Raw genomic sequence first — 26,250 nt, forward strand, 5'->3', positions numbered from 1 at the left:
CTGATATATTGACATTTTGCACTTAAAATCCAGCATTTTTATCATATACAATGATGTATACTAGCATATATATATCCAAAGCAATCAAAGGATTGAACGTTGTTTTCAATTTAGACTTGTTTATATTTATTTCGTTTGGGCTTGTATTATATTTTCCCTCCGGTTTATATAATCCTTTCATCACCGTTTGATTAAAAAGGAGTTTTGTATTTTTGTTACTACTTTTTCATCATAAACACACAACATTTGGATGGTGTAAACTTCCGACAATACGTGTATGGTGTAATGGTGTAAGGCATATGGTGCTATGGTAAAAGGTGTATTTTGCTTTGGTGCTTTGGTGTATGGTGTAATGGGAGTGGTGTGATGGGAGATTGGGTTACGTGTATATAAAGTGTGGTTGTCAAAGTTCGCTTTTTTTTTAATAAATGAATAATTTTGTAGTCGCACGTTTTTTTTTAATCAAATTGCATTATTGGTAATTTCGAATTTTGTAGAATTTGTAATGTGTATGGTGCAAAGATAAGGGGGGGGGGGGGGGGGGGGGGGGGGGGGGGGGGCAGGGAATTTTTTCGGGACGTCGGTATCGGGTGTTTTTAAGCTCGGGATTTAGGGATTGGTCCTTTTTGTATGCGGGAATTCTTTTTTTCGAATTTCGGGATGTCGGGATTTAAATTTCTTCAAATTCGGGATCAGGACCCCTCCAACCACCACTCCCACCCCCTAACCCCCTCAAAGCTGTAACGTGTAAAGTGAAATGACATAGGGTTCCTGGTATTATGGTGTATGGTGAATAGTGTAATGGTGTAAGTTGTTAGTGGGAAGATTACACCACTGAAGGACTGTATAAGAAATAACAACAGATAAATAATATAACAACGATAATCAAACATTTGTTTATAGTTTGCCAGTTATCAAAGGTACCAGGAGTATAATCCAATAAGCCAGTGCTCGTTTCGTCTACATAAGACTCATCAATGACGCTCAGATAAAAATAATTATAAAGCCAAACAAATACAACGATAAAGAGCATTGAGGACCCGAAATTCCAAAAAGTTGTGCCAAATATGGCTCAGGTAATCTATTCCGGGGGTGAGAAAAACCTTAGTTAATTTTTTTTAAATAAGAGTTTTGTCAACAGTAATTTTATTAAAATGACCATATAATTGATACTCATGTCAATACCAAAATGCTGACTACTTGGCTGGTAATACCATTGGGGACTAAGCGTCCACCAGCAGTGACATTGACCTAGTGGTGCATAAAGGATCCAAGATTAAAATTTAATAGTTTTTCGAAAATTTATTAATAGTCGTGTCCATTACCAATCCCAGCAAAACATATCAATACCTTTGTCAATAAGTGAATTATATATAGCTTCCTGTACAGACTTTTTTTTGAAAAAATGTATTGCGTAAACTATACATTTATTTTGTAATTATTTTTATCGTAGCCTGATTTGACCTTTCTTATGTAAAATAATTACTGTTAGAAAGGTGTGTATCTGCTATAAGCTGAGGTTATAAGATTATAATGATGTGTGGTAATCAAGTAGACGTCTTCGATTTCCAGTGATGTAAAAATGATTAAGCTGCACCTGGTGTTTCGGATATCATTTAGGTCATTTTTGACCAAGGCCGTAAATCCTCATCAGGTACCCTAGCCTTGTATCATAATAAATACTATTTAATTACAATTTGATTAGTTCTTGCTCTGGTAACATATCAAATGTAGTGTTATTTTTAGGGCACGACACCTGGTGAATCTGCAATATCATTATTATTCCAATGTCCATTCATATCTAATAACTATTTAATTGTTTACAGTGATTATAATTTTGCCGAGGTCAAATACTCTTTCACGTTCTTATGTTTACGATAAGCAACCATAGGTGGTCTTGGAAATAAATTCTTAGCAGTTATATCATTTTCTATTAACTGCCAATGTTTTCTTATTCGTCTTCCCAATTGTTTGAATAGTGGATTAAATTTAGTTGCTAGAACTAGTGGTGGACAGTTTTGTTTATTTCTTTTTTTATAACATAATGTATTCAATCTGTTTTTTCTCAATGCTTTATCTATTAGTGGATTAATTTCATTTTCCGAGTATCCTCTTAGTGTAAGTTTTTGTTTGAATATTCTTATCTGTTTGTCGAGGTCATCTCTGTTACAACACGATCTAATGAACCTTGTAATTTCCCCAATTATAAATCCTTTGAATACAGATGCTGGGTGAGCAGACGATTTTTCTAGATATTGGTAATTATCTGTAGGTTTGCGATATAATTTGACATCTAATATCTTTTCTGTTTCAAATCGGGTTCCTTTAAATATTGTTACATCCAAAAATTGTATGTCATTATTAGACATTTCATGTGTAAATTTTAATAGTGGGTGAATACTATTTGCAATTTGGTAAAATTCCTTAAGAGACTGTTCGCTTCCTTTGAATAATAAAAATCCATCATCCCTGTAGACAGAAAGAAGAGAAATGTCAGACGAGTATGGGAACCGTTTCAATATTGCAGAAACGATTTCATATATTCTTATATCTGTTAAACTTGGCGACATTGGGGATCCCATTGGAACCCCAACTTTCTGTTTGAAGATTTGTCCATTGAATTCAAATTCATTATTTGCAAGGGAAATTCGTAGTAATTCCAGTAAAACCTTTTTGGGTGGCTCTGGGATGTCAAATTTACACTGCATTATTAATGGCCACGCTCTGTCGATTGCATTAATAATTTCAGTATGATGTAGATTGGTGTACATGCTTGAAATATCAAATGAGCTCATTAATATGTCTGCTGGTGCTCTTATTTTTTCCAATTTGTTTATGAAGGAAGTTGTATCTTGTGTGTATGTCCAAAATTTATTGACAACTGGTTTGATAAAATAATCGATATCTTGTGCAATTTTTTCCAATGGGCTATTACATAAGGATACGATTGGTCTTCCTGGGACGTTTACATTCTGTAAATGATTGATATCAGTTTTAATCTTTTCTCTATCCGATTGATTGATTTTATGAAGTTTTGGTAGGAAGTATAGTCTCCCTAATCGTTTTCCCTGGTCATTTATTAGAAACTTAAATGTAACTTCATCCATGTAGGATTCATTGTGTAGACGATGAATAATAGTGTTGATACTGTCTAGTACTTCTGTTGTATGAGATTCGTAAATTCGTCATAGTGTACATTGTCATTTAATTGGCCATTTGCCATTTTAATATATAGCTCTTTATCAAGAACAACTGTTGAGGAGTTTTTATCTGCCTTTTTGATAATTATACGATCGTTTGAACGAAGTGATTGTAATGCTTTTCTTTCATGTTTAGGCAGGTTGTCCTTAAATGATTTAATTTGTATTTTTTCCAATTCAATTCTAGTTGAAAATAAATAATTTTCAATTGCATTATTAGCCTAGTATGGCTTATAACCACTTTTGGAAAGAAATGGATGACGATTGTACTGGTGAGATCCATTATCAAAATGATATTTGCATCTCATTTTACGGGCTAGTTCATTGAAGTCATTTATGAGAGTTTTCTTAGCCTGTCGAAGATTTGGACTAGGAATGAATTTTAGTCCTTTCGCTAAAACTAGAATTTCAGCATTACATAGCTTTTCTTTTGTGAATATATCAACATATTTTGCAGCTCTCTGTACTTTTTCCGTGTGTTTATATTGTCTTCTTTTGTGTTGTCGGTTAATATTGTATATTTTTCTTTTTTCTTTATTTTTAGCAATTTTGCGTTTCTTATCCCTAGCTTTGAACGATCTATTCTTTCTATTCGACATGATTGGATGATAAGTTTTCCTAATGTGTTTATTCTTATAAACATATAATTTATTAATAGTCGTGTCCATTACAAATCCCAGCAAAACATATTAATACCTTTGTCAATAAGTGAATTATATATAGCTTCCTGTACAGACTTTTTTTTGAAAAAATGTATTGCGTAAACTATACATTTATTTTGTAATTATTTTCATCGTAGCCTGATTTGACCTTTCTTATGTAAAATAATTACTGTTAGAAAGGTGTGTGTCTGTTATAAGCTGAGGTTATAAGATTATAATGATGTGTGGTAATCAAGTAGACGTCTTCGATTTCCAGTGATGTAAAAATGATTAAGCTGCACCTGGTGTTTCGGATATCATTTAGGTCATTTTTGACCAAGGCCGTAAATCCTCATCAGGCACCCTATCCTTGTATCATTATAAATACTATGCAATTACTTGCTCTGGTAACATATCAAATGTAGTGTTATTTTTCGGGCATGACACCTGGTGAATCTGCAATATCATTATTATTCTTATTTCCTTTCTTATCTAATTACTATTTAATTGTTTACAGTAATTATAATTTTGCCGAGGTCAAATACTCCTTCACGTTCTTATGTTTACGATAAGCAATCATAGGTGGTCTGGGAAAAACATTCGTAGCAGTTATATTATTTTCTATTAACTGCCAATGTTTTCTTATTCGTCTTTCCAATTGTATTGAAAGCAAATAAGTTCTAAGGGGCATAACTCTTAGAAAAAAAAATGAATTGTAATTTTCTGTGGATATACACATCTTCATAGTATGTCCTTATTATCTAAAAAGGTTCCATGAGATTATGATGTGTGGTTTCATAGGAGTTGGGATCCCAATCTGTTGCAGAAATACATTGAAGCAAATAAGTTCAAAAGGGGCATAAATCCTAGAAAAATTGAATCGTAATTTCCTGTCGATATGCACAACTTCATAGTATGTCCTTATTATCTCAAAAGGTTTCTTGAAATTCTGTTGTGTGGTTTGATAGGAGTTGCGATTACAAGAAATTGGACTGACGGACAGAGGGACGGACAGACGGACAGGTCAAAAACATTATACCCTCTATCTTTATGCAATAGAACGACCCTGTCACCAATTTCTATTTTAGTATTTCTAATGCATTGCGGAAATTGGCACTGCAAATAATAAATCACAACCTTGCTGCGGCAAATACAACAACTTGGATGATCTAGCTATGGGATCCCGGAGTTTAGAATGCCGTTCATTGTCTAGTATATCTATTTTTAGGGTCCAACTTCTAACTTAGGGACGTCTCCGGGTGCGGGAATTTCTCGCTGCATTGAAGACCTGTTGATGACCTTCTGTTGTTGTCTGTTCTATGGTCCTGTTGTTGTCTCTTTGACACATTCCCCATTTCCTTTCTCAATTTTATATATTTTAGAACTGACGAAAGCAAAGAATTAAATGAGGATACGGCATACATATGCCCAATCTGCAATAAAATATCGCTGTTAGATAATATTGAGTGTAGGGAATGCTCTCTTGCATGGATACATGATTAGTGTGCAGGACTCTCACAATCAGCACTTAATGCATTTAACAGAAGCTCTTATCGTCAACCAGACAATCGTGACAAGCATCACAACAGGATGAAACATGTTACATCCCAAATCTCAAGATTCAACACTGAAGATATGCATCAAAATTCTGCATAAATGTCTGACAATAAATCTTCACAGAAGTGTCCTATAGTGTATCAGTCAAATCCACAGGAGGCTCAAGATAAAACGAACTACATAAATCGTCAATCTGGCATTCCATTATTTGCTTCTCCCGGTGACATTCCACGCAATAAAACTTCTGCTAATATAACTCAGAAAGAGATCCTACAACAGATATTCCCAACCTCGAACTGCAGTCCTCAAGATGATACTTATGCAATTGAAACCACGCAGAACTGTCCGACAACGCAAGAAAGTGCTACATCCCATCAAGCAAAGTCAGTTATTTTAAGGTTCGACCAAATAAACCCACCACCAGATCCAAACATAATCAGAATTTCAAAAAGCTAGCTAAATTAAAACATAAAAACGATTAAAAAAATAGCAAAGAATATTTGAACTTGACCACAATTAATTTGGAAGGAAAAGGAAACTCATTTTACCTATATATTGGAAATGTCATCAGACATTATCTGCATCCAGGAGCACTGGTTGTATGAATTATTCAAAAACAAGTTTTAGGGCCTGTGTTACCTAATATGGACATGCAGTAATACCAATGAGGACATTAATAACTTAAAACTGCTAAGAGGAAAGGGGGTGTTGCAATAGCTTGGAAAAGTCATCTGACGCCATCCGTCAAAGAAATACAATCTGCAAACATCAGGATAATAGCAGTTGAACTAAAATCTCCGTTTAACCTCTGTATTACTTGTGTCTTTATGCCTACAAACAACTCTGGAGCACCGGAATCTGGAATATACGGAATGTCTCGATATCTTTAGCTTCATCGTTTCTACATACTCAGCCACCCATAGCATAATCATAGCGAGAAAGAGTTTGTGTGTCTTGGGTACAATGTACAATACAGTCTCATTTTCAAAAAGTAACTTTTAACAACGTTTCACGTCTGCAGATGTACATGTCATGCCTGTTCCTGACAATGTGTAATCAAGACTAAAATAAAAGACCAAACAAACATGCCAAATATAAGAAAACAGTTGATATGGTTCTGGTTACAACAAAACGCACATGTAAACATACTGCCTGTAACTATAAACTACGTGAAAACGAATACCTTCCCATTGTCCAAACAATCTTTTCAATAACTAGTATCAGCTGCTGTTCCAAGTTATCTTTCACACTTGCATTTTAGAAGTTAAAATATTCATTTTCTGAAGAAGAAAAGATGAATGTTTATTAACTTATAAGGATCCTATTTTCTTATAGAAATAGTATTAGCACGATCATCAAATGCTGAACAGTATGAAATAAGTAAAATCACAAACATAAATAGATATTATAAACAAGAGGCTTTCAACAACCTTAATTGCCCACGTGTTATTTATTTGCTTAAATCTTTCATCAATGATAATTTTTGCTTTTCAATATATATATTAATGAGTGGCTTAAAAATGCCTTTTAAATGTCAATTGTATCTGTCATAATTTCTGAAAAAGCAAACAAATGCATTTTACTTATATGTTCACTGTTAGTCATAGTGTCTATGTCTTGATGAACAAGGAAATAAAATACAAAATGTATACTAGATTCATTTGAAAATTTTTTTAATGTTAAAAAACATAAACATCTTGTGTAAAATTATCCTTAAAGGGCAATAACTTCTTAAGGGGTCAATTTTTTTTTTTAATATATTATCTATATCAATATTCAAGTTAATAACAAAAAGAAATGAAAAAAACTACCAATTAAATGATAGCAATATTACAAACATTTTAGTGCTGATAGATCTTGACCAATTGAAAAATTTTGTCAGATTTGCTATAAAGGCTCTAAGTTTTAAAATATCAGCCAAAAATATGGCGGCCGTATTTGTCAATGAGTCAAAACTTTGGATACAATTTAAACAAAATTTAAGATAACATATTTTCATAGTGTTTGTCTATGGTGTGTACTCGTCCAATCTGATCATATACATTTGGAATATCTTTTGCTCCAAGTTCTTGATAAGATGATATATTGTCCATTCCGAGGTCTTCGTATTGGTCTCCACTGCAATGATGAAACATATAAACATGATAAAATGTTCATATATGCAAAATAATTTGGTTATGATTTATTATGATTAGATATGTCTGTTATACTTAAAATCAACTTGAACACAACACACAAAGTAATAATTAGGAGATAACTGTATTGTATTTTAAGCTCCGACGGCATCAATTGGGGATTTGATGGTCGCAAATTAAGTTTACTTGCGACGCGTTAGCGGAACAGTAAACGGGTATTTGCGACCATCAAATCCCCAATTGATGCCGTCGGAGCTTAAAATACAATATTGGTATCTCCATTCTAATGAAACTGACAGAAAAACAACGAAAAACATGTAATTAAAATCTGTCATATGCCGTCTGCGCTTGCGCGTACGTTCCATAGCATCAATTGACAATTGATGCCTGGTAAAAAAGTGATGTTATCCAATCAAACTGAACGTTACAAACGTTGTTGCATTAGAATGAAGAATAAGAGGTCGAACTTTTTTTTTTATCGCTTGATATCTTCGGAGTTCTTATACTCGTCGTTAATCTGAATTTGAATATTCAAAAACTATCTATATGTCCTGTAAACTAATATAGCAATCACTTTTTTGAGGACAATTCTGGTAAATTCCATATTCACTGTTATTTCCTGTGGTATCACCTCCCAAATATCTTGTGGCTTTGTACCGGTAATTTTTATGACGGTTTGGTCTCGCAGTCTCGAAAGTTGCAGTATGCGAGCATATGTATTCATTTTGGCAGCAGCAGGGTAAACTATAAGTATAAAGCTTGATATTTCAAAAGGTAAAAGAAATGTATGCTACATATTTTGTGTGCAGATACATAATGTCACAAAGTTTCCGTCAATCATATGCGCATGGTTCAGCGACTACGTGAAAACAAATCGGTATTATGTCCTAAGAATTCTTCACTTAGTACATTTTTTATGAGTACAAGAACACTATATTTGATTTGATTTTAAACATATTTTACTCATTAAGATATGAAAAGGATTGAGCTCCCTCCATATTACATGTACAAGGTATAATTCAATTATAACAACTGTACTTAAAATATTGAATAAAGAGGAACATGCATGCTACTTATGACTTATGTCTGTCTATCTTGAATCATCTCATTTTGACCTCATTTTTATGGTTTAATGATCACTATTAAGCTTTGATGTTAGTGTCTGTTTTTTAAATATTTATAGTAATAGGTCAGCTATTTGATGTATGACATAATTGTAAGATGTACATGTCTTGCAAGTATAATCTGACCTTAACTTCATTTTTATGATTGATTGGTCATTGTTAATTTTTTTGTGCTTTGGTCTCTTATTTAATAGGTATACGCAATAAGTCAACTTCAAGTATATACATCTGTTTGATACCATTTATCTGACCTTGATCTCATTGTCATAGATTTTTGTAAATGTTAAGATTCTCTTATGCATTAAGTATAGCCGTTATCTTTAATAAAATCGAGAAAGGAAATGGGGAATGTGCATCTACTTACAATTGTTGCTCTTCGTGTGGATGTCGTGGTTCTGTAAAAACAACAAAGAGGCTATGCATTTAAATTAATCAATGAAAGGATTTATTTTCACAAATAAATCTGGTCGATATTCAGAAAATAAATTCAGACACACCAAAAACAAAGGATTTCTTTTGTCTATTTTCTTTTTGGATAGCAAAATTCACTTTTGTTATAGTTATCAAGGGTATTACCTGGAAGTGGAAGCAAATATTTCAAAAATGGATTTTTTTTTGTCTTTTTAAAATTAAATTTTAGGCACGTGTTGTTTGTGGTGTTAAAAAAACTATTTTTGAATTGTATTTGAATTTAGGAACGCAAAACGTTATACCAGAAAACAACATTCTAATTTTATTTTCTGCAAGTCATTCTCGGTACTATCAATGTACAATGGAATTGATTTTACTTGAATTGTTACTTGTTGGACCATTATCATAGAATTAGACAATACTCCTATACATTGGACCATTATCATAGAATAAGACAATACTCCTATACAAATTTTTATTGAATATTCTTTCTTGTACCTGGTCGTGAACAAAATAGATTGGCTGGTTTTTTTTGTATTTCATTTAACTTATATTTAAATTTAAACAGATAAAACATACAGTAGTTCGTGTTGCAGAGTTGTGTTATATATGTAGGACTCTAAAGTGCGATGGGGACGCTAAAGTACGATGGTCTCGCTAAGGTGTGATGGTCTACGCTAAAGTACGATGGTGTTTACGCTAAAGTGCGATGTTTCACGAAAGTATAGACGTTATAAACGTACTATGGATTATGACGTTAACAGTCGTTTATACAAACACAAAAATTAACATGCCGAAAGAAAATTGCAGAATATTTGATTACCAACGTAAAGTGCATAAATATCCTTTATCTTGTTTCTATAAGAAGCTAACGGATACATTAAAATCATTGTTTATGTTGCAGTTTAATTGTCCGCTAAAACATTAGTTTGTGCATCGTATTTTTACTAGCTGCGAAAAAAGAGAAAGCTCGGAGAACATTGCATTACTCTGTCATTTAAATTAAGAAATTTTTAAACAAATAAATGTCATACAATGAACGAATTTTGTATTTGTAATTAACAATGGCATCTTTCAGGGGAGATTTTATTATTAATGGAAGACTGTGTAAACGGCAATTTACACCATATAAAAATATTTGATACCGGCCCGAATTTAAAAACAAAATCATATACAGGATATTTAGACTTTTGTCACACATAAATTACAATTTTAGCAATAATTACGTAATCACGTAAGCCTACCGGTAATTATAAAGCCTATCACATATGTTATAAAACCTTAGCATACTGGTTTTTGCAAAAAGACTATTTATGAACATCCGTGTTCTTTAACGTTTTAAGGCCTTTGACATTACCCTTTTGGTCCATCGCACTTTAGCGTGATATTCCATCGTACTTTAACAAACAAACAACCATCGCACTTTAGCGTGATACACCATCGTACTTTAGTGTGACAATCGCACTTTAGCGTGACCATCGCACTTTAGAGTCTTACATATGTGTATTCCTTGAATCGCATATCTTTTAGTCTCAATAGTTATCACAGTTACCAGGGTTATTATTTAATACGCAAGACCCTCGTTCCGTCTACATAGACACATCAGTGACACTCATATCAAAATAGTTATAACGCCAAACAAGTACAAAGTTGAAGAGCATTCAGGACCAACAATTCTAAAAAAAAAGTTGTACCAAATGCAGATACGGTAATATATTCCTTAGATAAGAAAATCCTTAGTTTTTCGAAGAAATCATAGTTTTGTAAACAGGAAATTTATAAAAATTACCACATAATTGATATTCATGTCAACACCGAATTGCTGACTACTGGGGTGGTGACACACTCGGGGACGTAAAACGGTATAAACATAAAATACTAAAATACTAAAACTTACTTGAACTGTTCAAAGTTTTAATTCTCATGCGTCTCATGATTAAATAAAATATAAGCGTCATCACAAGAACAGTGAATAAAACGCAACCAACAGCAGCTCCAACTACCGCTTCTATTGTATATAATTTCTCTGGCAATTGTGCTACAAATTAGTATGTTAATATTTTGTCATAAAGATTAAAAAAATATATTTAATACTGGACAAAATGAATTTATATCGAGTGGTGGTTTTTGTATGAAATTTTGAAAACTTGAACGAATTCATAAGGTTTTACATTAAAGCAATAGTTGCTCTTTCGAGCAGCAAAAACTTTATAATGATATCGTATACATACAATACAACTGAACAAAAATTACAAAAAAAAATTAAAAACCAATTGTTCAAAGAACAATTGAAGGTCTTTCCACCAATAAGGATCTATTTTGATATGAAAATATTAAAATTCAGTTGAAAATGTCAGTTCCTATGGCTAAATGATATATAAATATGAATTTCAAGCAAAGGTCAAAATCTAGAACGTCCAATTAACCTATGACCTTGACCTCAATTTCAAGGTCATAAACCAAGGATCTTAAATTAAAAGACCCTAGGTCTGTATTATGTATGGTTCATGAGTAATATCACTTTACGCATATAATTCTAAATATAACAGGGGCAAAAATCCCATTTATTCTCTTCGCACCCTTCCAATCAAAATTTATAAGTTACGATATGTCGCAACTAACAATTTAGTAAAATTAATTTGTTGAAATCTTATAAGGTTAATGAAAAAGAGTGAAAATAAGCAAAAAATCAAAATTTAGAATTTGACCTTGACCTTTGACCTTGACCTAATTTTCATTTTTTTGGACCAAGGATCTTAAATCAAAAGACCCTAAGCCTTTACTTTATAATGATAATGAGTTATATTACCATACAACTAATATAAGATATAAAAGGGGGAAAAGTCGCATCAAATGTTTACGTACCCTTTTAACTAAAATTTACGTGTTACGCCATGTCGTAACACACATTTTGTCGATATCTTATAGGATTTCTGAAAATAAGAGATAACAAGCCAAAATCATATTTTTGAACATGACCTTGACCTTTGACCTTGACCTCATTTTCATTTTTTTGGACCAAGGACCTCAAATCAAAAGACCCTAGGCCTCTATCACTAATGGTTTTCCAGTAACAAATTTATTTCATTTATTTCATTACAAAAGGGGAAATAACTCTCATATGGAGTCTTCGTAAAGCTTCGGTAAAAATAAAACGTAACATCCTGAGGATATAACGAGCAATTTGGAAAAATAAATTTGTCGCTTTCTTTTACGGTTGCGGAGGAGATCTGATAACAAGAAAAACAGTGTTTGGGGAGATAACTCTTACAAAGAAAAGTGTTCGGTTAAACAGGGTCAGTTTCAAAAGCATATAGACTGAGTGATATCATATACAAAAAAACTAAGCGACATCTTTTGAAACATTTTTACACCGCAAGAAAAAAATTAGGCGGAAAAAAAAAAAATAATCAGAACAAATACAATAGGTCTTTCCACAAGAAAGGTGGAAAGACCTAATTACAAAAACGAAAACAAAAATGGCATGCGTCCAAATTGTGACAATGACGTCAACATTTGAAGCTGATAGTACATTCCGCATATTATGAACTCCTTTACTATGAAGTACACATGAAGTAGATATCAATACAAAGGTAAACAAATTTAGAAAAAAATATGATTCAAATCTTTTTCGTCCGAATCGCGACTCCATCCCCGTCTGCATCAGGAATGTCAAAAGTTGAAAAATAAAAAGGCCGATATAAAAACCATATCACGTCAAAATCTTTTGACAAATAGAAATATGAATAGTTATCAAAGGTACCAGGATTATAATTCAGTACGCCGGACAAATCGATTGGGAAACTTAAAAAAGACACAACTTTAGAACTGAACATCTTTAATTCAAGACCATTTTGATTTATCTGTGAAGTAACATACGAGATATGTCTATGTTAGTACTTTTTTTTACTTTCCGATGAACTTGTTAAAAAAAGGGTGAGATATTCTTTATAAAAAACCTCGACAATACCAAGAATGTGAGGAATTTAAATGCTGTATCTATCAAACTCCTTATAACTTAATCAATGAACTAAAAATAAATATGCAAAAATAGCAACATACAAAAACAACCGAATTACATGCATATGCTTTGCGACAGGCACATAAAAAAATAAGTGGTATCAAATTAATTTTCTGGCTCCAAATTCACCCCAAACCTACGATAATTTTATTTTGTTGCTGGTGTCACTCCCATGTATAGTGTTAACATTTCACATATGTTTTATTTTTCAGTATGGAACAGTTACTTTCCCTTTTCCAAGGATTTATCGGTGTGTTAGTCCAAATAATTATGACATCATCACAGCATTTATTTATAATATTCTTTTAATACCGCCCATAATAATTGTTTAAACAAGTACTGTTAAAATAATCGAATGAATTTCAAGATGATATATTCGTTACAAACGTTCGTCACTATTTGTGATTTCCTGTGCAATTGTTAACAGAAGATATTCGTTGTTGTTGTTCTGCAGTTTACATGTGGTAACGTCTTTGATATTATTTATGTGTACGTTTCTCTGTGATGAGTGTTCAAATGTTTGTTTGTGTTGTATATCTGTCAAATCATTTTAGTGATATTTTTAGCAATGCCATATAAGCAAGAGGTGTGGCTAGCCATTGAAAAAGGTTCAACCAACCTTTTTTTCTAGAAATGTCCTGTACCAAGTTAGGAATACGGCACATTATAGTTGATGTATTTCTCTCGGTTTTATTTTGTAACCCGTATTTGTTTTCTCGAAATTGATTTATTACCTTAAAACAGTGGAATAGTACTGTTGTCGGTATTTACTGTTTTATTAGTTGGTGAGTAAATAACACTTACTGCTGCCACATGTTCACTATAACTAAGATGAGGCATGAGTGACAATGAACTCGCAATCCATGTCACAATGTATATAAAGTTATCAACTATATGTCAAACTACAGCCTTGAAAAGGCATAGAAGACGCACACCGAACAGGAAGCTATAAAAGCCCATAAAATGACTACAGTTAAACGATTCAAAGAGGAACACTAACGGTGTAATCTGAACTAGAGGCTCTAAGGAACCTGTGTCGCCAACCTGTAATTACTGATGCTTTGGAAATCATGTTAAATAAGGTTAAAATCATAATTTATTGTATAAGCTATTATTAGATACTATAATAATATCTAAGATAATAGCAAAAAACTGCAAAATTTCCGTAACATTACTAACTCAGGGACAGCAACCCAATAACCGGTTATCGGATTCATCTGAAAATTTCAAAGCTGATAGATCTTGACTTGTTAAACAATTTTAACCCTGTCAGATTTGCTCTAAATGCTTTGGTTTCAGAGTTATAGGTCAAAATCTACATTTTATCCGTATGTTTTATATTTAGCCATGGCGGCCATCTTGTTTGGCTGGTTGGGTCACCGCACACATTTTTTTTAAACTAGATAAAACAATGATGATTGTGGCAAAGTTTGTTAAATTTGGTGCAGTAGTTTCAGAGGAAAAGATTTTTTTAAAAGTTACACCAATTTAAGAAAAATTGGTCAAATTGACTATAAAGAGCTATAACTCCTTAAGGGGTCAACTTACCATTTTAGTCTTGTTGACTTATTTGTAACTTAAATCAGGTGCATGAAAATGTATTAGGTTCAAGAGAAGACATGGTTTGTCTTGCTTTGATTCAGGTATTTCATATACTTGCAAACAAATTTGATTTAAACTTACCAGTTTGTGTAGTAATTGGTCCATACGGTTTAGATTCCGTGCAGCCACCATTAGTACAGGTAAATGCCACCATACTAAAAATAAATATAATATTCTTGTGTACAAATGTGTTTTCCAATGATCTAAATCGTCTTTTTGTCCTACACAATAATGTTGCATTGTTTGTTTCCATTTACTAGAGTGATATACTTAAACCGGATTTCATATTATTTCTTATGGTAGAACCTTAAAATAAATAACCTATCCTTTTGTTAAAACAAATTAACAGTCATTTTTCTAGGCCGTTAAATTTCTCTATAAAAGGTTCAAGGGGAGTAAAAAAGATAGTCATATTTAATATATTACTCTTTACGATAAACATTTTAAAGAAATATTGAATTATAATTCTTGTACAACTAGGGTTGTAATCAGACTGTAAGTAACGCTAAGCCTATAAATTTAAGAGATCCCTTTACATTAATTAGTATTCCGAATAAGCATTGCCAAATTAGTCCAAAACACAGATATTTATAAACAGCTTCCTACATGTATGTCAAGATCTAATAATTGAAACAAATCTTTAGTCTTTACTTCTTTCGTTTAAACTGAGCGATATTTCTCAATTAATAGATTACAGAATTCCAGGAAAAAGTGTGAAAATCTAAATATGATGGATTGACAAACAATCAAATTAAACATTTGGTAGTAATCTTAATCTAAAGTATCAATTTTTAACATTACCATGACTCGATCTTACATATAACTTTTTCCAGGGGCTAAAGGTCCATTACAATAGACTGTATCTTCTCGTTTGGAACAATCATTATCTTCTCCTAACATAAATTCTACCTCATGACTACTTCTCTTACGTAGTCCTACTGCAGCATCTATAAAAAAAGATATTCTATAATTAAAGATGCCTCTTAATTAAGATCTTACTCCTTTTTGTCCAATTCGAATATTTTATGCAGCTTGTTCATATATCTGAAAAAGAAAACTTTCACTATTTACTCTTCTTTAATAGAACTTATTGATTCAACAAATTACAACATGAAATCTTCTTGTAGAAAAAACCAAAATCTGTTTTCTGAAGTTCAATAAACACTTAAATACACAATTAAGCCATTAACCATCAATAGTTGGTATGATGTGAAGTATTTTCAATATGGGTTGCTCACCCACTTTTAGTTTTTCATTTTAGTTCGTGTGTTGCATTGTCGCTTGTTTTTTGTTGCACTTCAGTGCTTCTGTTATTTCGTTGTTTTCCTCTTATAGTTGATGTGTTTTGGTCGGTTTTAGTTTGTATCCCGGATTTCTTTTCTTTCGATTAATTAATGACTTTTGAACAGTGGTATACTGATGTTGCCTTTACTTACAAACTTGAAATAGATAAAAGAAAATCGTAAATCGGACTGTGTTATTAATTATTACAATACTAAGGCTTTTTCTTATCGCAAGCATATATTACCTTAGCCGTATTTGACACATTTTTGGGGGATTTTTGGGTCCTCAACTGCTGCAGCTTTTATTTAGTTAAGTAGCAGAGCTATAAACAACGAATCCTATAAGAAGAATGTCCACCATTTCATCGGGGAGTGATCCTGATAGTTCCGTTTGTTGATTGTGTCAGTTTTTTGGAATTTCTCCGTTTTAAATTAACCTTGAAGTTGGCTCCTTTAATATTATTGTTTTTTTTTACATCACTGTTCATTCATTGTGTTAAAAAGAACATTTGAATATTGTTTCTGCTTAATTATCACCATAACAATCGTATTTCTAGTTGAAGTGCATTTATCATTTTATAGATTTATTATCATTAACTACTTACTGTATATATCAACAATCCATTTGCTATTTGTAGCTCTGTAAGGTTCTACGAACCCTGTTTTTTCAGATTCTTTCCATGTGTGGAGTGTCCCAAATCGAAATGTATGTTTAATTTCGGTTCCATCACCTATGAAAGTCAATAAATCTTTTTATTAATCTGCATTTTAGATTCTACAATATCCGAAGGTAACTCCAGGAACACTTAATATGCAAAACAGGATCAATTCATTGTAAAACAACTTGTGCTAATGGTTGATATATTTTACTTCTTCGTATCTTATATACTAGAAATATGGAGTAGGAAATATTGATTCCATTCCTTGTGTATTATGAAATTATTACCAACATCTCACTTCATAAGTCAAAACTATATGTTTGTAGACAACAACGGAACTAACACATATATTTACTACGCACTGAGAACTTAAAAACTTTCTTTTCGTTGTGAGCTAATGCCCCGTGATGAAGACTGTACTTTGAAAAGCTCAAATAGTAGCCCTTACTCGCTTGAAATTCTTGCTTATATAGTATCTGGGAAAATAATTCAGAGCACAGTAGATACGATATCATTGGAAATGGAATAAACAGACGATTTCAGAGATTGAAAACTGCCAATCCTAGTTAATTTAGATCGCTTGCGATTTATACAAGTGAGATATTTAGCTGGCTCTAAAACCAGTTTTAATCCACCATTTTCTACATAAGAAAATGCCTGTACCACGTTAGGAGTATGACAGTTGTTATTCATTCGTTTAATGTGTTTTAGCCTTTGATTTTGACATTTGATTAGGGACTGTCCTTTTTGAATTTTCCTCGGATTTCATTATTTTTGTGATTTTACTTTTAACAACCTCAGTGTTGACAGTCTAGTGATACAGGAGTTCAACTATTTTAAATGAAAACCATATAAGAGACTTATTTTTACATAAAATACAACTCGGTCACGGAGGCCACGTGTAATGATATTGCAGAAAAACTAAGAAAAAATATAAATAGTGTTAACGACTTTATTGAAACACTAAAGAAAATCCTTCAAAAATTACTGCATTTAAAGCAACAAATTAACACTAAACTTCACAATCAATTTGCAGCTAAATTAAGACAACAGTAGTATACCGCTGTTTAAAACTCGTAAATCGATGGACAAAAAACAAAATCGGGGTAACAAACTAAAACTGAGGGAAACGCATTAAATATAGGAGGAGGACAACGACACAACATAAAATATAACACACATCGAAACGAACTAAGTATTAGACAAAATCCGTAAATCTATTACATAGAATTATAGGTACAAACTCTTTCCTTGATACATGTGGTTTAAAAGAAACATAAATGTGCACTATTTTGTTTTGATATCATGAAAAACCTATTGCATATCTTTTCGCACATACAGTAGAAATATTTGGATTTCAATTCGAATCTTTTCCTTTACATGTGGATCTTTCCTAAACATGCTGGAACAGATAAACGTTAGGGATGCTACAGTATCTATGTAATTGTTTTTTACCCATATATATAGCTATAAAACCAGGTTCAATCCACCATTTTCTACATAAGAAAATGCCTGTACCAAGTCAGGAATATGACAGTTGTTATCCATTCGTTTGATGTGTTTGGACTTTTGATTTTGCCATTTGATTTTGGACTTTCCTTTTTGAATTTTCCTCGGAGTTCAGTATTTTTGTGTTTTTACTTTTTATACATGAAACACATTTCAACATATAGTGTTGATTCTAAAATATTTCAGTTATAGATATAAAAAATTTAAGAGAAAAAAAAACGGCCGTGAAAGATGGTACTGGTATCTTAAGTATTGTTTAAGAATAGATAAGAAATCGTTTAATTACATATCTCTTACACAAAAATTAAGTATATATGAAAATGTATTGCCATAATCATTTGTTCTAAGTGATTTAAATCTTGTATAACTTTTAAAAAATTATAGTGAAAACATTTTTATATTTGCTATGTTTGCTATTTAGAGTATACTTGATAGTGAGTATTCTGTCTTTATGTAAAAAATAAAGAAAAAATCAATCAATTAATCAAATACTTCTTCTCATTGATATTTAAGAAATAACTCCTTATAACTGTCAATGGGATCGTGATATTCAAATTTTATCCTGAGCGTTAGCGCGGGATAAAAATAACATATATGACGGCCCAGGCCATGTGTAAATATACAGCAAATATGTGGCTTCCATGAATTATTTCAATTCTAATAGGACAAATACGGTCATTTAGAAACTGAAACGAGGGTGTGAATTTCATGTGCGATGCTGTTCATTTTTACTCTATGTTAGATAAAACTTTCAAATAAATATGTAGCTTGCATGAAATATTTCGTAACTAGCTGCTAGAAAAAAAAGAAAAAAAATTCTCAAACGAAGCATTGCCATTTTTAATCTAAATGTTTTTCTCGTAAGATAACACTAAATCCAAATATGATATTTCGTAACTAAGAAGCCGCCATCTTGACTTGCTGAAATCAGTAAATATGCAAATAATGCATTACAATAGAAAATAAAAAAAACCACCTACCTCAAATAATCAATTTAATGTAAAAGTATACCAAATTCAATGGCTTACGTAACGGAAAAACCTCCACTTTTGAGTTTTTATTTGTATCACGTCATGTTTTGAAATTACTTAAATGAACCAAATGCATTTATGAACTTTCGCATAATTTTATTTTATTTTTATTTGTAGATTTCTCCGATCTTTTGCGCATTAATTCTGGTTGTTATGCATTCGAATAAGAATAAATTTCTGTAGTCTTATTTTAATTTCAGTTTTGAAAGAAATTATCGGCATAGCGTTTGTAAATAGTTTCTGATAGATGTGGATTTACGTTGGAGGTTTATTGTAACATCCATCACTATGTATCTCTCTGTGTCTACGCTAAGTATAGCTATATCGAGAATTTTATCACGGTATTGTTTACAAAGCGAAAGAAGCACATAATATTACAATTACCATTTTAAAATGACTAACCATAGTTATCACATTTATCCCCTGTACAAACAATCACTCCCCAGTCAGTGAAAACACCATTGTCCTTGTTATAGAAAAACCAGTCTCCATTCATTTCGACACTAATAGTTCTCTGTGAGGTTACTGCTTTACTTACGTCGGTAATTACTGGATGGAAAGTTGGTGTGATTGGAGCTAAAACAAATCCTTTAATTTTTTTTTTTAAAAAGTGTCATTCTTTGTCAACGAAATAGTTCCCTTAGAATGTAACGAAACGTTAGCATGTATTCGCTACGAATTGCTTTATTTCACATACAGCGCCATATATCGCCAACTTCAGTGATACCAATATATTTTAAACAATTTTGCATGATTTGTTATACATAACAAGGTTTTTGCATGCATATTGGTGTAATTTAGTGTCTACATTGCACAATTTTCATACGATGAATGATTAAATCAATTGAGTAGCAGTGAAATACATTTGTACTTATAATAAAATCCGAATTTCTGGAGTTTTATGATATCTACTATTAGGATCTAATACAATACCATTCGTCAGCACTTTCCTCAAAGGTGATTAGGGATCATATATATATATATTCCTACGAGGAAGCTCTGAAAATGCTTTGAGGATGCTCAACAATTTCTTATTAGGCTCTTCTCAACAGTTTATTAAGACTATAATAATCCTGATCCATTTAAAATGTCAATTAAACATGTTAAATAAATAACACTTCTATACAAAGGAGAATAAAGCATTATAAAGGAAGCTCAAATAATACATGTGTTTACATTTGGTCTATTCAAATACAAAACAAATATATTCTAGTCTATCATGTTTGCGTATGAGCTTTGTCTATATGCCTTTTCGTGTTTCTTTGTAAATTATAATCCTGATACTTTTGATAACTATTTATATATGACGTTGCTCTGTACTCATACATCCCGTCATTGTATTATTTTGCTTTCGTAAATTTTCGTGTTTCTGTCCTTATTTTTTGCTGATTTGCTGTTTCTTTAAGACTTTTTGTGTTTCTTTGTTTCATATTTGTATGCTTTAAAGGGATTAAGATTATAGCACATTGTTGACTGCTGTACCCCTACTTTTGACATTTTATCTATAATGTCTGATTGTTTGTTCACACATCGTTGTCAATTTTATGCGACTGTCATACAAGTGAGAGTTTTAGCTTGCAATAAAACCATGTTTAATACATCATTTTCTGCCTGGGATTTTACTTTATTCAAAAATTTACAAAAGTATGAAACAGATACGAAATTATTTGATGGTACTGCATGATGATTGAACAGAAATTTTAAGTCTACATCAAAAGAAAAATACATTTAATCATTTAATCATTTTCTAATTTTATTTGATAACCATTCTCTTTTTATAATAAAATAAACACTAACAAATTTTTATAATTAGATAATATAAATTAAGAAGATACAACATAATATGCTACATACATGTCACAAAGACACGAATTACAGTCACGGGAGTTAAAACAAGTATTTGTTTAGTAAATGGTAAAAGAAGTTTTTGTTTTAAATTATCTTGAACCTCAACAGTTATCAGAAATGTCAATAACAGCATGGATTAAATGTTGTTTTTAAGGAATATTATATAATTTTAATAGATAGAACTAAGAATTTATTAGATTTGAGACGAGTATAGAGATAAAAGGTTACCTTTGAAATAATAAAACACATATTTCTTTTATAAGTTATCTTATACATCTTTAAAAAATCTAGTACTTAGCAATTACCTATGTTAAATAGTATCCATAATTTCAAGTCTTAATTGAATTACAAGCTCCCGTCTATCCATATCTGTCTTTCTTTAATTTTTTCAATGAAAATCATATTGTTATCGTATCGAGACCGTTTTGACCCAAAGGTGTGGTGTCAGAAAGGCAACTAGTGTTTCAGGGACAAAGTTGTAATTCGGTTGTTGAAGTCTTGTTTGAGGGGATAAAACCACCATTGTTTTTCTCCTATTCCTCTGTTTAATTGACATTTATTTTAATTAAATCATGCAGAATTTATCTTTGTTTTAATTATCCAGTACTACTGTCAAACTATAACATAAAATATTTTTCACCTAAATAATATAAGCTTTTGTTTGATTGGCATTTAAAAAAAAAAATTGTGCAGAACTTATATATGTTTAAAATAAAGAAACAATTGATAAGAGTAAAGTTCCTTTTAAGTACTGCATTGAAAATACAACATCACTTTTCAATGAATATAAGATAGTAAATATCACTAGAAGTTATTAAATTAAATTCCCCCTTTTTTGTCTGTTGAAAAGATTTATGAGCCATATCCCTTCAAATTTTCCAAAATATTTTACAGAAACACCAAGTGAAACACAAAATAAGATAATATGTTGCTTCGAAACACCAAAATGCTTCTTTATGAGATAAAAAACAACTTTCATGCAATGAAAAACAGGGTGAACGTCCAACAAGTGTCAGATAAGAAGAAATATTGTAAAAGCTAATTTTAACTCTTTTTCACATTGAATGGAATGTACTATGTTTCGATAATAGTACACTTTGAAAGAATTTAACAATATAATAGAGTAAACTAAAATCGATTATAGGTCTACAATCCTCTAGTCCGTTTCTCGAATGACGTTTTGAAATACATGTATATGAAGTTAAGCAACTTCTATCAAAAGGAATCACAAACAATTGAAAGAAAGCTGTAAGGCGTTTTAGTTCACAGAATCGATATGAGAGATCCTTGATAATTGAAATCATACTTAATATTTTCTCATGTTTCTTTTAGACCTTTTTTTTTTTTTTTTTTTTTTTAGCTTCAGGAATGAATTATAAAAATAAAGTTAGTTAGAATTTTACATATAAATGTATTAATGTTCATTAGTATAAGACATTGGTAGTTTTTTACTGTTGTTTAAAATTAAGTTTAAACGAGCATCGTACATACGAATGCACATTTAAAAAAATTAGTATTGATAAAAGTCTGTCTGCATCATGCCCAATAATGCGGTATAAAATCTGGCAAAATTATTATCAAGAGTATATCACAGCATGAAACATTCTATACATTACAGGTATTAAGATCTTGGAGCATCCACTTTTATGCTCCATATGACATATGTTGTGCTCCAGCTGTTAATTTACAAATTTCTTTAACAATAGTAATTGATTCCAATTTTTAAAAGAGACAACAGTTTGGACAACATCCCTAATGCGCCTCGAAATGAGGAACTCAAAAGTTACGAGTAAAGAAAAAATCTCTGTGTAGTGATATTGGACATATTTCTATTTTTAACAAATGGCTGAACTTAATTATTTGTGGTGATTAGGAAAGTAGTGGAACATAGAATAAATGTGTAAAAACTATGGAGCTATTGAATGTGTTCAAAGTATTAAATTTTCAAAGAACTTATTGTGTTAAAAAGGGGATATTTTACCACAAGAAGCCGCATCACAAAAGGATGTTCGGGGTTTCCTAATTTACGGAAAAAGTAATCTCACTTCGTACCCCGAAAATTTAACCACATATATGAAAATGTCACAGCTTCGAAACGAGCTATCATACATATCCAAGTTTACGATATGGACTGAGCTACAGGAAAAAACGTTACCATTACCGCTTATGTAAAAACAATTAAAGATAGTGAGCCAGTTATCCGTAAATAAGATAGAAACTAAAGATATACTAGATTATTTGATAGATTGTTAGTAGATATTTATAATTTAACCCCTAGATTTAAGTGATATAGTCGTGAAAAATGTACAAAAGACTTCTCACTTTGCAGAATATATAATGTTTACATTTGAAAATAGAAACCGGAGGTTAATTTGAAATGAAAATCTTGCAATAATTATCAGTCCAGGTATCAAATGAAATTGTGACTTTGAACAGCGGTATACTACTTTTGACCTTATTATAAAGTATATTATTTCTTATTAATTCAATTTTATCTGTGTATGACTTTTAAAACATAAAACTAATCAATAAGAAATCTTCGCAATAATTTCCTGTTGATATCATATATAAAAGAATGTGTATTGCATAGACAATAGAGATTCCAGTGCAAAGCATGATTTTTTATATAATTGTTTTTCCACAATATCTGTTGAATTATGATAAAAACAAAATCAAAAAGCTTATTCAAGAAAAAGATATACAGAATTCCGGAACTAGAATCAATTCAGGCATGCATATTGTGACAAGTCTTCAAACCTAGCCTTCCAGTTGCAAATCTTATTGGTTTATGAACATTTTTGACACATAAATTGTTGAAAAGAGTCTACTTAAAAAGCTCAGAGCTTCATCTAACATGCTCGGAGCATCCTCGTAATTGACAGGAATAGTACATCAACTATATACCATGCAATGAAAAAACGTGCATTAGAATTATTATCGTCCACCGATTTATCATCGAAATTGTTAAGATTTAAAATGTTTTACTTCCAAAGAATCTAAATACTGTAAATAAATATAAAAGTTCATTGATAACTTACGCCCAGGCTGCGCGAAATATATAATACTATTTGTTTGTCCCACTTGTAGAATTGTATTGACTGCTGTCACCTTTAGATAACAAATGATCATGAATTTAGTAAAACGTTAATAAAGAATGATAACACATGTTGCTCTTGGGATAAGCTGGATTACTATCATCATTGCAGCCAAAATAAAGTAAAAATTGTCCTGGAACGTCTTGAAAAAGAGACATTAACTTAATTCCTTTAGCATAATTTTCTATAAAGTTAATAGCACAGCGAAAGCTTGTGACGATTAATCAATTTCCTTAGAAAAACCAAGTTAAAGATACAAACTATAATGGTCTCGTTAAATTTTAGTTCAGAAAATAAAATTATGCCATTGTCAGTATTTATAATTTTTAATTTTCGTGGCATGTATGTTAAGAAACCTTTTTTTTTAATATCTTTGTATATAAGTATGTTCAAATTAGCATCAAATTTAAAACTTTTTGTTATACATGTATATATAGGTGGTATGGCTATACAAGCGTAATCGGATTTAATTATTCAGACTCATTTCTGTCTTCAAATTATTTTCATATAGCCGCAGTCTTTAGACTGATAGCAGATTTGTTGCATTTAAATGTTTCCTTAATGCTTTCTGAACATTCTCATAACAAGTGCGGTCCAACAATGGGGGTTTCGCCTGGCATTGACAAAAGGACACAGGGTTATAAAAGTGTTTTTTCCTGGTCAGTCACGAGACAATTAGATATAAGTAGAAGATATTAGAAGTCATTATGATTGCCACAATTGTTAATGTGTATTGATGTGACATGTTTTAAAATATTTATTGAATAAAATCGGCAGCTAAGAAAATACACAACCAGCAAGCTAGTCGACAAAAATACGTAACTTTGTGGTTTAATTGTCTATTGGTATATGGTGATATGTTAAGAACATAAGGTATAGAGAAGACGTATGCAAGTTCCATATGTATAGCATATTTTGATACTGAATGAGTTCTACATGCATGCATTGTTTTTGGGGACCTCAAAAGAGTTTAATTATCCTCTATAAATAACGAATGTTATACTATTGTTATAATCATTATCAATTATACCCGTACACAAGATATATATTTACAGCAGTATATTTTCAATTCATAACATACCTCTATTTTGTACAATTGCTCTGTACCTACATACAAAGATTTTATTAAATTTTCTGTATCAGCAGTAAGTCTAGGGGTTTCTTCTTTCATTATCTGTAAACGAAATGGTGTACTTATTTGGAACAGGTATATAGATGTTTAACCTTCAGACTGCATAATAACATTCATTGCACTTGTCTTATAATGTTCAAAACAGCAAAACATGTAATGAAAAAAATCTTATTTAAATATTAATTTTTAAAATCTAAGTTCTTTTAAGTTTTCTGATTTCAAAGAACCTGATATCCATTTAAATGCTATAAACAAAACTTTTTTGGAATATCAAAATCAGAAATTACCCCAGAAATATTATGCTTCAAAATGTATTCTTTAATTTCACTATTTCTGTCTCGCAGTTGTGGAATATTCCATTTTACATCCATCTGTGTATAATTGTTGGAATGTTGTGGTCTATAGACAATCAAATTTTGAACCAAACCAGGTGCTAAAAAAAAAACATGTTTTAAATACTGAAATCAAATCATACTTAATTTAAAAAATTGGTTCTGCAATCAGAGAATGTCGAAATGTCAAGGATACCTGTTAATTTATCTGCAGCAATCTGTAACAAGAGGCGAAATATATCAAAAGGTAATCCATTAATACATAACATAAATTTGGACAGGAACAATAATATCTGGTGGTGCTTAACTAGTTTTGAGGAGATCTGCATCCCTCTTGTTTTAATCCTGGTTAGTGGACTAACAAAAGTATACAAAGGACCAGTAGGTCAAAGCAGATACAAAATAATTATCTAACTCTGCAATAAGCCAGACCTGGAAAATGACAACGAAAATACAACAGAACAGTAAAAAATACAGAATCGAAGCATGCCTGTATCATCGGAAAGCAAGCTGAAGAAAAAAGAGAGACGAAAGTTTCCAGAGGGCCAGTCAAACTCATAAATAGAAAATAAACTGACAACGCCAGGGCTAAAAATGAAAAAAAAACAAACAGACAATAGTACACATACACAACATAGAAAACTAAAGAATAAACAACACAAAAACCAAC

The 26,250-nt window shown here is 31.4% G+C and overlaps 2 protein-coding genes across 2 annotated transcripts in view; one reads left to right on the forward strand and one right to left on the reverse strand.

Annotated features, from left to right (window-relative positions):
- The window catches only part of LOC139491931 (E3 ubiquitin-protein ligase HACE1-like), a 428,049-nt gene that overhangs the window by 288,152 nt on the left and 113,647 nt on the right, over positions 1–26,250 (forward strand). The window lies entirely within an intron of this gene.
- Positions 7,177–26,250, reverse strand: part of LOC139491917 (tenascin-like) — a 75,739-nt gene continuing 56,665 nt past the window's right edge. Inside the window, exons 19-28 of the mRNA XM_071279847.1 lie at positions 25,536–25,681; positions 25,198–25,290; positions 24,060–24,129; positions 19,576–19,749; positions 16,580–16,705; positions 15,509–15,638; positions 14,773–14,846; positions 10,966–11,106; positions 9,022–9,052; positions 7,177–7,516 (exon numbers count right to left, since the gene is read on the reverse strand). Of these exons, the coding sequence (XP_071135948.1) occupies positions 7,378–7,516; positions 9,022–9,052; positions 10,966–11,106; positions 14,773–14,846; positions 15,509–15,638; positions 16,580–16,705; positions 19,576–19,749; positions 24,060–24,129; positions 25,198–25,290; positions 25,536–25,681 (1,124 nt within the window). The 3' untranslated portion in view covers positions 7,177–7,377. The remainder of the gene's footprint in view (positions 7,517–9,021; positions 9,053–10,965; positions 11,107–14,772; positions 14,847–15,508; positions 15,639–16,579; positions 16,706–19,575; positions 19,750–24,059; positions 24,130–25,197; positions 25,291–25,535; positions 25,682–26,250) is intronic.

The sequence above is a fragment of the Mytilus edulis genome, chromosome 10, assembly GCF_963676685.1.
Source record: "Mytilus edulis chromosome 10, xbMytEdul2.2, whole genome shotgun sequence".
Lineage (NCBI taxonomy): Eukaryota > Metazoa > Mollusca > Bivalvia > Mytilida > Mytilidae > Mytilus > Mytilus edulis.